The 14,193-nt window shown below is 28.0% G+C and overlaps 2 protein-coding genes across 3 annotated transcripts in view; one reads left to right on the top strand and one right to left on the bottom strand.

Moving 5' to 3' along the window:
• Positions 1 to 14,193, top strand: part of LOC136078078 (uncharacterized protein KIAA0825 homolog) — a 114,102-nt gene that overhangs the window by 48,263 nt on the left and 51,646 nt on the right. For both annotated transcript variants that reach the window (XM_065792915.1, XM_065792916.1), the window contains exon 10: positions 6,327 to 6,402. In XM_065792915.1, coding sequence (XP_065648987.1) covers positions 6,327 to 6,402 — 76 coding nt within the window. The remainder of the gene's footprint in view (positions 1 to 6,326; positions 6,403 to 14,193) is intronic.
• LOC136077707 (uncharacterized) lies at positions 1,800 to 2,769 on the bottom strand. The gene is made up of 2 exons (XM_065791923.1): positions 1,926 to 2,769; positions 1,800 to 1,828 (listed from the first exon to the last, which is right to left on the bottom strand). Exon 1 carries the CDS (start codon positions 2,739 to 2,741, stop codon positions 2,028 to 2,030), a length of 714 nt encoding a protein of 237 aa, XP_065647995.1. The 5' UTR covers positions 2,742 to 2,769; the 3' UTR covers positions 1,800 to 1,828; positions 1,926 to 2,027.

Below are 14,193 nucleotides of genomic sequence, written 5' to 3'. Positions count from 1 at the left end.
TTATATTCGAGGAAAACTAGACAAATAAGAGTTTTTGGGACACTTAGGAACAGTCACAGAAAAAGGATGAGACTTAATTGAATGACGAGTAACATGCAGGGTTGGCAAAAAAACCCAACCCAAAAAAACCCAAAGATATTTGGGTTTTTTTTTAAATATCTTTTTTTACAACAGATTCTTAGCTTTTATAAACCCTATATTGTAAATAATATTGGATTTATTATTATGAAATATATATATATTATACTTTTTAGTTTAAACTCCTTACAGAATAATCCATAATATGATTAATCATTTGTATAGCTGGTTGGGGTTATACAGAAAAAATTATTCGGGAAATTAGTTTAACGCCTAAAAAGAAAAAGAAAAATCAATGAAGATTACAAACTATATTTCATTAAGTTTCAAATGCTTAACAAAATGATTGGCCATTGTTGTTTACCAATCAAATTCTTCGCCTCTCAAATGTCTGTATATCCGAACAAGCTTTTCAGCTCTATCGCTCCCTAACCTATTTCTTAACTTGCTCCACACAATACCAAAAGTAGAAAACACTCTTTCTATGGAGCCAGTGCTTGCAGAACAACTATGAAGAGATTGAAAAAATTTTGCAAACCCTTCTGGCAGTGCTAAAGATTTTTGATGCAGCCTTTGCTTCAAATCTATTATACCTCACCATCTTTCACTTGAAATTGTAGAAATAAAGTTATCGTTGAACATGTGCGGTGGAAAGGTAGTTGTGACTTTTAGCCTGAAATCATAGTATCCAGTCACGTATTCATTGTGGCTGGATACTATGATTTGTTTTGATTTTGTGTCAAAATTTTCCTAAAATTAAAGAATATTGTTTTCCTGCTTTATATATTAAAAATGAGAAATGTAAATATATGGATATTATGTCATAAATTGTGTCTGTAGTCTAGAATCAACTAATGTCTTATGTAAGTTATATAAGTTAAAACAATGTAGTTTTAAGTTTGTTTTTTCAATTTTTGGGTTAGATTTGGTTGCCATACGTTGGTATTTAATATCAGTCAAATTTGCCAAAAAATGAAAAGGTTCTATTGCTTCATCAAATTTTAACTTAATTTCCATATAATATGGCTTCAGGTCTTCATCCTTCAGGAGAGATAACCAAATTTCACATGCATCTGACAATGATTTTGAGTCACTTTGTAGCTATAAATATAACTTCTTTTTTTAAATATCTTTGCAAATATTTAACAGTATATTGAAGCCATAGTTTAAAATATTTTAATTAATAACAATTATGCTTTACATATCTACCTTATCTAAAGCTTATCTCACATTTCTCCAGTTGAATTAGAAGGTTTTTAACATCTCTGCAAATTCCAGCATTATCTATAATTTTCTTGATATTATGTTTAATATCACCTTCATGCATATAATATCAAGGTAGTGGTTATAATTTTTAATATAAGTTTTTAAACAGTCTACTTGAGAGTTCCATTGTGTATCATTAGGAAGTTGCAGCATAACTCCATTCCTATCATCCAAAAGCCATCCCTGAAATTAAGAACTAGTTTAATTAGTTGATATATTAACATAATTCACTGAATAAAAAAGTACAAAAAAATTAAACTGTAAAATTAATATAATATATTATAAACAATATTTACTCACACGTGGTTGGTGATGATTTCGGAAGTATTTGTTAACTTCAATTAAATGTGCCAGAAAATTTGGTGTCACATGCTTCTCAACTAAATTTAAGTAATGAGCTGAGCATCCATATGTAAGTAACAATGGATATTCCTCTTTAAGAACTTCTTTCATCTTTTTCATTATCTGTACAAATGGCAAATACCTGTTGGAAGTAGAGAAATATTCTTATATTTTTAGTTAATTTAAATTAAAGTAAATACTATGTACATAAATACTATATACAGTATTATTATACTTACATCTTGCTCATAAACCTTCTTGATGTGTTTTATTGCTTGAATGGCTAATTGAGTACAATATTCTGAAGTTTTTTTTTCACTTCGTGAATCTATAGCGGAGATTTAATATGGGGTCTTTCCATTATGTACACTGTGAGCAATAATTGGATCATTTCTGACACTGCTCCAACCATCTTGTATCAATGTAATAGTACTCCTATTATTTGCAAATTCACTTTTCATAGATACAACTACCTCATCGTTCACTTTATCCAGTAACTCTCCTGAAAGTTTCTTCCGGTTCGGAGGATCATAGCCAGGGCTCAAAAAATTAACACAATTTTTAAATTCTCTATTTTCTACAGCATTAAATGGAATATTGCATGCAAAAAAAAATTTGGCAACTTGCAAGTCAAAAACATCCTTCTGGTCTGAGCTTGTTCTTGAAATGTAGTTTTCTATTAACTTTTGTTTTTTATATGGGGTTGATGTTGAACCAGAGTAGCTACTCCCAAAGACACCAGAAGTACTTGATGCTTCAAAAGATTCTGAAGTAACTGGGCTAACAGAATTACACAACAAGTTTACAGATGTCTGAGATGATACTTGGACATCATTTAAAGTAAATTTCTTATTTCGTTCTGCAACATCAGCAGATGGGTTGTTTTTTTTACATTTTTTTAAATGAATTCTGATTCTTTCTATTTTTTGGCTATTAATAATTTCATTGCAATAATTGCACTGGCACTGCAGTATTACTTTTCCAGAAACAGTTTTTGATAACTTAGTCATGTCATTCCATTCAGCTGCAAGCTTTCTTTCAGATCTAGGAGCCATAATATATGTTCTTATTAAAAAATGTTTTTTTTTTCTGAAATAAATTCTATTATAATTAAAATATAAATAAATAATATCAACTAGTTAATAAATCAGGAAATTCTGTAACACTTTGCAGTTTTATAAGTCATAACATAACAACATATTCTCCTAGACTAGTCCAGGAACTCCCAAAACATGTTAGAGACTTAATGTACTTTGGCAATAAAAATAAGAACATATAGGGTAAATGAACTATAAATTTAGAAATTTAACTTTCCGTCCTGGAAATTTTTATTTTGTAATAACGGTCAATTTTGAAAAAAACCAAAAAAACCCATTTGGTTTCATTTTTTAAAAAACCCAGGGTTTTTTCCAACCCTGGTAACACAAGAATGAATTTTAGTTGATGGCACAAGAGACGCTAGCTCTTTAGAGCAGTGCCCATTATAGTGTTTGTAGAAAAGAGAAAGAGAAGCAACATTACAACCTCCAACCATTATGTGATGATGGTTGGAGGTTAGCTGCAAGAGCAGGTCCATCTATATTAGCAATGCGTTTTTTGCTCCTTGTCTAAAAAAGAAAGGGCATCATTGAAAGATCCACCCCAGATATGGCAACAATATTCCATACAAGGACGGATTTAAGATTTAAAGAGATAAAGAATAAAATTGGGAGTAAGAAAGTGGCGAGCACGATAAAGAGTCGCAACCTTAGCAGATGCTAATTTTGCAATGATTTGATATATGGTTTCCAATAAAGATCGAAAGTAAGAGTTAATCCTAAAAGATGAAGGGTAGATGACTCATCGAGTACATTACCGTTCATAAATATAGGATGTCTATATTATTGCGACAACGATTACCTGAAAAAAATTAGGTTCTATCTGAATTAAATTTCACCACTGTGAGTCCCATGCTGCAGCAGTAGTGAGATCATTTTCAAGTTTAAATGGAGGGGCCTCCAAGCAATCAGAAAGTGTTGGCTTCTTATCAAGACAAGAATAAATGGTAGTATCATCAGCGAACAATGCCACCTTAGATGTGAGAATATCTAGATGATAATGTAATTTAAAAGAGTATAGGACCAAGGATAGTACCTTGAGGAACCCCTGAAGTTACAGGATAAGAAAAAGAGTGCTGTCCATTGAGAATAATTTTTATACTACAATTAGAAGGGAAAGATTCAATAATCTTAAAAATTAAAGTTACCTGATACACTGTAGAAAGAAAGCTTATGGAGAAGACCTGCATGCCAAACTTTATTAAAAGTTTCAGAAATGTTGAGAGCGATAACCTTAACCTCTTTACATCTATATAATGCAGGATAAAACCTATCAGTTATTACTGTTAGGAAATCAGCTGTAGAATGAAAAGATTGAAATCTGTATTGATGATCAGAAAGTAAGTTATTAGATTCAAGATGAGAGAAGTGTGTGTTAATACAAGATTCAAAAACCTTGTTTATGATGGGAAGAAAACTAATGAAACTGTAGTTAGATGATTCAGATCTCTCTCCAGAGTTTTTGTAAATAGGGATAGCAGATACGAATGTCAAGATCAAGAATGATCAACCTGTTTGTCGGCTATATCAGGTAGAACACAACTAGTGGAATCAAGAGATATTGATGAAAGGTTTTTAGCAAACAATTCAGTTTTGTCTTTAGGTGAGGCGACAAAATCTGAACCAAACAAGAGAGGTGGAATAACAGATTTGCCCTTATTATTGATACTGTTAAAGATTCTCCAGAAGTCACAAGAGCCTAATTTTTGAAATGAAGTATGAGATTTCATGACCTAAGAATAGTGGGTTTTGGTGTTAGACAAAACATTTTCACAATGGTTTCTAGCAATAGTAAACTATTTTCTGGAGAATTGTTTTGTTAGTAATGGAAGTAACGGTTTTGATTGGAAATTGCAGCAGCACAATGTGAGGAAAACCATGGAGAAGAGTGAGGCTTGACTTGGATTCGTCGATTGGGAATAAAAGACTCCATGCCAGCCTGGATCCACAAAGTTATGTAAGAAGTACATTTGTCAGCAGGAAGACAAAATATTTCTACCTTAAGGACCATTGCATAGGAAATTACGGAAAGAGTTCAAGTCAGCTTTTTACAAGGTAGTTGTAAAAGGTACGATGATATTCTGATGATGAAGAATATTGTTTATTGTTAATTATATTTACTTTAGTTCTAGTTATATACATAATATTTTTCTGTTTTATATTTCAGTGGTAATATCTCTTATTATTTTATTATTTATCATTAGATTATTCATTTAAGAATTTTTATTTTTTGATTATTATTATATTTCATCATTATTATATATTCTCATGCATTAATTTATTGTGAATTGATATTATTTTAATTTTATCTATTGTTTATTATTTTATCGTTATTTTTAATTAATAGTATAAATCTATACTTTTTATGTACAAATTCTTTAATATATAATATAATCAACTATTTTGTTTACTATTACTAAATACTGTTGCTATTTGTTCATTTACTGTTTATTATTTAATTGTTTTATCTTTTTATTTTCTATATTTTCTATTCTATAAATGGTTTTACATCTAAATCATACAAATTTTTAACTTAAATTGTTTGAATTAATTGGTTTCTCAAAATTCCTCCCATGTTTAAAAACAGCATGGTTCATATGGTTAGCGAATGATGTTGTATTTAGGGATTGCGGGTTACAGTATACGGTATAATAACTTTTTGGTAAACTTTACTGTCTATTTGATATACTAAAAGTTAGTATTTCATTTAGTATACTTTTGTTTATGAATTATTTTTGGACTGACTTGATAATTTATTAATTATATTATCTTAATGAATTAAATTACTATACCATATTTATTGTATGATTTATCAAGAATGAAGCATTTTTATTTTTGATTTAATTTTTTGATATAGTAAGATAACAATCCATAATCAATTGGTTGCTGATTTTTTGATGTAGTAAGATAACAATCCATAATCAATTGGTTGCTGATTTTGATCAAAGACTTTAACTTTTTTGTTTATCTAATGAGAATGTGTAACCAATAGTAACTAATAGTATAATAATATTATAAAACACACAAACAAAAGCAAAAAAATAATAAACAAATTTATGTTTTATGTAAACTGTAAAAAAAAATTTTGTTTAAGGTTTTACTTTACTGTATACAATACAGTAAACTGTATACTAAATTTTTAGTATACCGTATACTAGCGATCCCTAAATGTAGCTGAAGTGGCATAAACTTTAGATTAAAGATCTTCAACAACAAGTGACTGTTCTTCAAAACAGTATCTGTAGTACAGCAGATTAATAATAAAATATTTGGATTGCTTGGTTTTGTAGAATCTTTTAAGACTAGGTTGAACTCCCATTCTTTGGATGTGGATGCTCTAGATTTGTAGTTAGATATAGGAATCCATCTTAAGTCCTTGAGAATGCGAGTTGTGTCAATTGGTGGTTCAATGGAAGCATTCTTTAAAAAAATATCAAGTAAAATATCAGAAAAAAATATAAGTAATGTTTAACAACATTATTACATATAATGTTTAACAACATTATATTACATATAACTTGAACGTTTTTTTGTTTGTTTTAGTTCAGATGAGAAAATGCTTGTAATTTTGGAAATTTTAACAAACAAGCCATGTTTTAATAAAAGACTTCTTTTAAAGGTTAGTTTCAATCCATTATTTGACTATTATCTGCATATTATATAAATATATATATATATATATATATATATATATATATATATATATATATATATATATATATATATATATATATTTACATATTTAAAAAATATACATAACAAATAAATTTAAAGATAATCGGTTTAATAATATCATTAAGGTAGCTATGACAGAAAGAGATTTTTATGCTAAATAAATTCTAAACAATTCAAGAGGACCTGAACTGTTAAAAAAAACGAGTGAAAATAAAATTGACACTTCTACTAGATACAACAAACCTTGTTTTCTTGTAAATTTTTCCATGGCGAATTTAACAAACATCATTCAAATATTTAACTCAAGTTTGACCATTAGTATTTTCAAAATAATGATAAATTAAAACATTAAAATAAAATTTTTTTAAAAATAATAACACTAAAAAAAAATAAGTCTAATTGATACAACTTTATAGAATTTTTTAGTGTAGAAAACTTATTAATATTGCAGATACCCAAGTGTGTATTGGTATTAATAAAGAATAAAATATTAAAAACCATATGCCATATGCATATATATTTAAAAGCCATGTATATTTAAAAAGATAATATAAAAAATAAAATATTTGATTAAAAGGATTTCTACATTCATAGGAATTGTATGAAGTAATTAGAAAGATTTTTATTGATTAGGATCTTATCTTATCTTAGGAGTACCAGAGCCAGCCTTCTTGAAGTATTGAGCATTTCTAAGTTCCGATCTATGTTCTTACCTGACCAGAATCCCATACTTACAATTAAGTTTTCTATTAATAATTTTTTTCTAATAATAATAATAAAACAGAAATATTTCAACTCCTTATTGTTGAAGCAACTGTACTGCAACTAATTTTCAGCTTGTTTTTGAGTTAGTTGGGTTAGGTTTTTTAAAATTATTTTGGTTTCTTGCCTAATGCAACAAAATCAAAAACAAACTGAAAATTAGTACAAAAAAAATTATTTTTGCTGTACAATGACTTATAACATCTCAGATTTAAAATGGTCTAACAGTTAGGAGTTGAAATATTTCTGTTTGATTATTATTATTTGAAAAATTTATTAATAGAATAAATTGTTATGTACTTTGTCAAAATGATGTTTAATGATTAAATTTATATATTATGTGTATTAGAGATAATAATTTTCTAAATTTTGAAAATATTTGTTGTAATAAAAATTAGTTACCTATCATTGCCAGAATTAAGACACCTTTATTTACATGTTTATGTATCTTCTAATATTATATATTGTACTTAAGTTTGTACTTTTTTTTCTTTACAATTTGACCACGGCTGTTTTAATGTTTTAATTTAAATGCTATTTAAAAAATCATGATTTTACGCAAAGGCTTCATATCAATTAAAAATTAATTATAATAATCGTTCAAAATAAACGTATTTTGTTTAAATTAAATGTTATATTAAAAATTTATTTAGTAGGCATGAATTTTCGTAATAAATTTAAACATTTGAAATTATTTTTCAAGGTCTTTCTAAAAATCTTTTAAAAGATTATTTTTTTAGATTATCTAATAAAATCAATTTTAGATTAAAATGTCTGATTAAAAAGATTTGTTTCTTTGGTTTGCTCAGACACAAGGAAAATACATTTGTAATTAATCATTTCAAAAAAGGTGTTATATTATCACTTATTTACCAATATATTAACCAATGTGAAAATGGTCTGTGATTGGGTAAATTAGCAAAAATTGTTATACTACAAATTTAATAAAGGGATTAGTGTCAACGTTATATGTAAATGCTAAAAATCATCCAGGAATTCTCAAAGAAAATTAAAGATGCAATATCTCTAATTATATATAATATCTCACAAGGTTGTATCACTAATAACTTGTCTAAATTAAACTTACAAACAACTTTCTCAAACAATGACATTTTAGGAAATGATGAATTTTATACTGATGACATACATGATATACCAATGATGTTAGATAAGTCAAAAATAAGACAAAAAATTTACTTTAAAAGGTTTAGTATGGATGGCCATTCCACCTAAATTCACTGACATTTCTGAATAATTGATCAAGAAATCATGTGGATTATGATAAAATGTTGGAATTATGTCAATGATTGTATGTAATCATTCGGATGTCAAATAATCATCATCGGATGTCAGATAATTATTTGGATGACAAATACGTACTTTAGCCAAATTTAGCTAACCCTCACAGCGTAAAAAGAATGATAAATTAGCTTCAAACAAAGAACATATGTTTTGTCTTAAAAGATGCCAATCCTCCAAATTGTCTAAAATTTAAGCCAATTGAAGTTTTTTGAGCAATATTGTCTCGCTTGTAAGAAAGTGCATGGAGGCTATGTCTGTATTACAATTTGAAGGAAAGGTAAGAAAGTAAATCAAAGAACATGATTTGAATGTCCAGGAGATGCTTCAAAGCGTGAAAAGGAAGGTGTGACAAGTTGAGAACCAGGACCTTATTCAATTTTATAATTTGATGTTTGTGTATAGTTTATTGTATATATTTTATAAAAATAAAAATCCTTTGGTCGCTTATTCTATAACCAGTGATTTTTAAATGAATTTAAAGTATTCCTAATATTTTAAAGCCATACGTTATGTATGCAGCCCTCGGAATTAGGAAAAAAAAGGTTGGCAATAATTTGCTGACCTTATTCTATGTGAGGTCGAAATCTTGTTGGCAAAAAAATGTAAAACAAAGGTTTGAGCATAAAACAAAGAAATGGGTTCAGTAATTTTTTGCCGATCTCAAGCATTTATAGATCGGTAGTTAGGTTAGCATTGCCAAATGCCGATCCTAATTCAAAGTCATTTAATAGTTAGCTCTAATTCATTTACATTTTATAATTATGATAAAGATATTAACTGATACATTAACTGAGGATTGGGTAGATATCATCTAATTATTAACTGATACATTAACTGAGGATTGGGTAGATATCATCTAATTATTAACTGATACATTAACTGAGGATTGGGTAGATATCATCTAATTATTAACTGATACATTAATTGAGGATTGGGTAGATATCATCTAATTATTAACTGATACATTAACTGAGGATTGGGTAGATACCATCTAATTATTAACTGATACATTAACTGAGGATTGGGTAGATATCATCTAATTATGAAAGACTTTTATTATGGCAAAAAAAATTTGATTTTTCTGAAAAACTGTTTGAAAAGCTAAATTTTTTTTATCAATGTTTTTTATAAAATGATGATTATTTTTGATGTTTTATATAATTTCTTATTTTTGAGACCCATCATGATATACTTTTGAAGAACTATTTTTTTGATAATTATAGGGATCCGTCTAATGTTTAAGGGTCTTGAATCTAAAAATATTTTTTTTCAATAATTTTTTAATTCTAATATTATTTTATTATATAGAACACATATTGAGAGTAAGAGTAGACATTGAAAAAAAAAGGTTGTTTTAAAGACCACCCTAATATATATATTTCATAAAGACTCAACAGAAAACTTATTATTGCTCTGTTCTTCTAAGAACATTAAGTACTCTATTTTCTAGAGTGCATTTAAAATTATTCATATATATATATATATATATATATATATATATATATATATATATATATATATATATATATATATATATATATATATATATATATATATATATATATATATATATATATATATATATATATGTATGTATGTATGTATGTATGTATATATATAGTTCTATAGATTGTTGCATTTAGGAGTACGGAAGGAAAAAAATGTTTCTTATGCCAACAAATACGTCAGTTTTAATTACTTTTAACTTTCGTCCAACATTTGCATGTTGTCAGAAAGTTAAAGCCATTAATTTAATTACAAATTAATTGTTTTTTTAAAAACCCGCAAAAACGCAAATTTAATTGACCAGAATGTTTTTAAAAACATTCTGAATGTTTTTAAAAAATTCTGAATGTTTTTAAAACATTCCTAATGTTTTTAATAATATAAACAATGTTGTTTTTTTTAGTTTTTTTAATAAAATGTTTTATTTTTAGTTTTTTTACTGTAAATCATGCACAGAGTGTTGCTACATCGACTATCTTATAGCCTGACTCGCAACAAAGTGCTGCTACACCGACTGACAAATAGCCTGACTCGCGACAGAGTGTTGCTACATTGACTATCTTATAGCCTGACTCACAAGGGAGTGCTGCTACATCGACTGAGGGTTTGGTTGGGGCAGGCAGTCTACCAAGTAACAAAAAAAAATTCGGTCTTGCATTTTAATTTTTACTTTTTGTCAACAAAACTTTCTGACAACCAGTTAGGAGTTTTATCATTTGTCAATTATCATTTTCTTGTAGCAGCAGGCTATAAAATAGACGATGTAGCAGCACTCCTTTGTAGCAGCAAGCTATAAGATAGTCGATTTAGTAACACTTTTCGCACAGGTTTTACAGTAAAAAAGCAACACTCCTCGCATGTTTTACCTATTTTTCAGTCAATGTAGCAACACTCCTTGCATGTTTAAAAAGTATTATAAAACAATAAAAAAACAAAAAGAAAAAGCACTATTGATTATAAAAACTTTCTAGTCTTTTCTTATTGCGGTTTTTTGAAAAATGATAAAACTTAATGTACTTTCGCATTATTTTAATTGTTTTAACTTTTAAACAGCATTAAAATGTCGCTTAATTGTTGATGTTGCTTAAATGTTAAAAAAAAGAGGAACATATTTTAAAACATAGTAGTCGAAAATCTTTTTTGACTACTGCGTTTTGAAATATATTCCTTATAAACTAGTTATATAATGTTCTGTAATATATGCTTTTTATAATAATTACACTGCCCAACAGTGATTTTGTATCGGAACCAAAATTAATTATTTCTTATGCATTTCCATCTGCTGAATTCGAAAATGACATTAAAAATGACATATTAGCTCTAGTTTAAGAAATAAAAGCAAAAATTTTCTCTCAAGGCAAGGGTTGAATTAAGTGATCGCGAAATGAAAAATCCGGAAAAATATCTGGTCTTCAAAATTTTAGTTTATGCGAAATCGTGTACTTTGTTAAATTTGTTAGCGAAAAAGTTATAAAGTATAAAATAACAAACTTATGACTACAAAAGTAATAACACTCTAGTAACTTCATTATAAAAGTAATAACACTATACAAGTGTAATACTTTTACAACGCACTTATAACTTTTACAATTCATTCTTAGTTCAAACAACATAAATAATTCCGAATTTTAATTGAAGTAGAAAAGCATCTAGAAAAATAGAGTGGATATTTAAATAATATTTATAACGTATTAAAGAACTTAAACAACTTCATAAAAACGCACTTTATAAAAAGTTTAGCATTACGAAAAAAGCTTCTAATGGTCCGTAAAAGCGCATGATTAATTTAAAAATCAACCAAAAAAAACTTTTTATTGGTTTATTTTTAAATTAGCGCGCGTTTTTTCGAACTGTTCGTAACGTTTTATAATGCTAAATCCTTTTATAAAGTTGTTTAAGTGTATTGTAGAAGTTCATGAAGTTTTTAATAATATTTAATTATCCACTTCATTTTTTCAGATGTTTTTTACTTTGATTAAAGTTTGGAATTTCTAATGTTGTTTGAACAATGAATGAACTTTAAAAGTTATAAGTGCTTTATAAAAATAATAATACTATTATAGTTTTATTACTTATATAATGCAGTTAGTGACTGGAGTGTTATTGCATTTGTAATTGTAAGTTTATTGTTTTGTTTTGTTTTGTTCTTTATAACTTTTTCGCTAACAATAGTTTGTTCTTTAAAAACAAAGTAAACGGCTTGCATAAACTAAAATTTTAAAGACCAGATATTTTTCCAGATTTTGTAAATCGCGATCGCTTATTCAACCATTGCAAGGGTAGAAATTTTCATTTTTTTTTATAAAAAATTTTTGTTTTTGACTATCCAAAATGTTTTGTTCATGTTTAAAACTTGTGATACTAGTTATGTGTGTTTGCTAAAGTTTCTGGTCTAATCTATTCTTAGTTTTTATTTTTTTATTTACTAGTGTAAAATTTTACAAATCATTCAGATAATTTACCAGTTCCTACTCCACCACAAAGTTGTGAGTTAGAAGCAGAAAATGAAGTAGAAATAGAAGAAAACAAGCCTTCCACATCAAATGATCCTGATTTTGTGTTAACAGATGTTGTGCCACACAGATTGAGTCAAGCAGAATTAAGTGATCTTGTTCGAGATCTGGACTTGTCACAGGAAAAGGCAGAACTTCTAGGGTCAAGACTAAAGCAGTAGAATCTTCTCCAACTTGATGTCAAGGTTTCACCTTACAGAAAACGGCAGCAGAATCTGCTTTCTTTTTTTGAGAAAAAAAATAATCTTGTTTGCATTGATGTTTTTGGATTAATGCATTAATTTGAACTATGATCCAATTGAATGGAGATTATTCATAGACTCATCTAAACTAAGCTTGAAAGTTGTATTACAGCACCATGGAAACCGTCTTCCTTCTGTTCCTATTGGCCATGCAGTTCATAAGAAAGAGACTTATATAAACATGAAAGTTCTCTTCAACTCAATTAATTACAATAAACACAAATGGAAAATTTGTGGTGATCTAAAAGTCATTGCCATACTTTTAGGAATGCAATTAGGGTATACTAAATACTGCTGCTTTTTGTGTATGTGGGACAGTAGAGACAGAAGTTCACATTATATAAAAGAAGACTGGTCTGCAAGAAATCTCAACACAGAAGAAAAAAATGTTATTGCTGAACCACTTGTGGATCCAAAAGATGTTCTTCTTCCACCATTACATATTAAGTTGGGTTTGATGAAAAATTTCGTCAAAGGTATGAACAAAGAAGGACATACTTTTAGGTATTTAAGAAATAAGTTTCCAAAAATAAGTGATGCAAAAGTTGACAAAGGTATTTTTGTTGGGCCATAAATACGTCATCTTATGAAGGATTCTGCATTTGACGAAGTTTTGAAGGGGTCCGAAAAGGAAACTTGGGAAGCTCTTAAGGGAGTGATTAGTGGATTTTTAGGCAACAAATGAGATTATAACTACATTCAATTGGTAGCAGTACTTCTGCAAAAATATCATCACCTTGGATGTAACATGTCCCTCAAGATTCATTTCCTCCACTCACATCTAGACTTCCCCCCCCCCCCCCCCTGCAATTGTGGAGCTGTTTGTAATGAACATGGGGAAAGGTTTCACCAAGTTATTTGTGTAATGGAAAAAAGATATCAGGGTCGTTGAAATGAGGCCATGCTTGCAGATTACTGTTGGTTTGTGTGTAGGGATGCTCCAGAACTAGTTTACAAAAAGAAAGCAAAAAGATCACGATTTTGTGACGATACCCCATAGGCATCTTTAACCCTATTAACTTGATGATTTCTTTATTTAAAACTATTAGAATATATCTGTAATAAAAAAAAAACCAAATGTACTTTAAATGTTATTAGAATATGTAAATTATATGTCATATTGCTCTGTTGCAAATTACGTGAAATAAAAATTTATTGCTATTGTATATCTCAGAAACTAGAGCTAATAAAAAATTTTCGTTGTCATATTCTTTTTTCTCAGCCCGAAATTAGTATAATTTGAATAAAATTGCTTGAGATACAAAAAAAATAAATTTTTTTGTTGCCCAGTGTTATAAAATGACTTGGATACATGCAGATACACTACTGAAATTAAAAAAAAAAAAGGTTATATAAACTTAACATATTTCACTATATTTTTAGGTCCAAGTTATTAAATCTGTTAAATGT

Source organism: Hydra vulgaris, chromosome 03 (genome assembly GCF_038396675.1).
Source record: "Hydra vulgaris chromosome 03, alternate assembly HydraT2T_AEP".
NCBI classification, from domain to species: Eukaryota; Metazoa; Cnidaria; class Hydrozoa; order Anthoathecata; family Hydridae; genus Hydra; species Hydra vulgaris.
Note: the sequence above shows the minus strand (reverse complement) of the source record. Positions and strands in the feature narration are given on the sequence as shown.

Excerpts from the sequence above, each read along its gene's own strand:
- LOC136077707 (XM_065791923.1), bottom strand. The coding sequence starts at position 2,741 with ATGGCTCCTAGATCTGAAAGAAAGCTTGCAGCTGAATGGAATGACATG.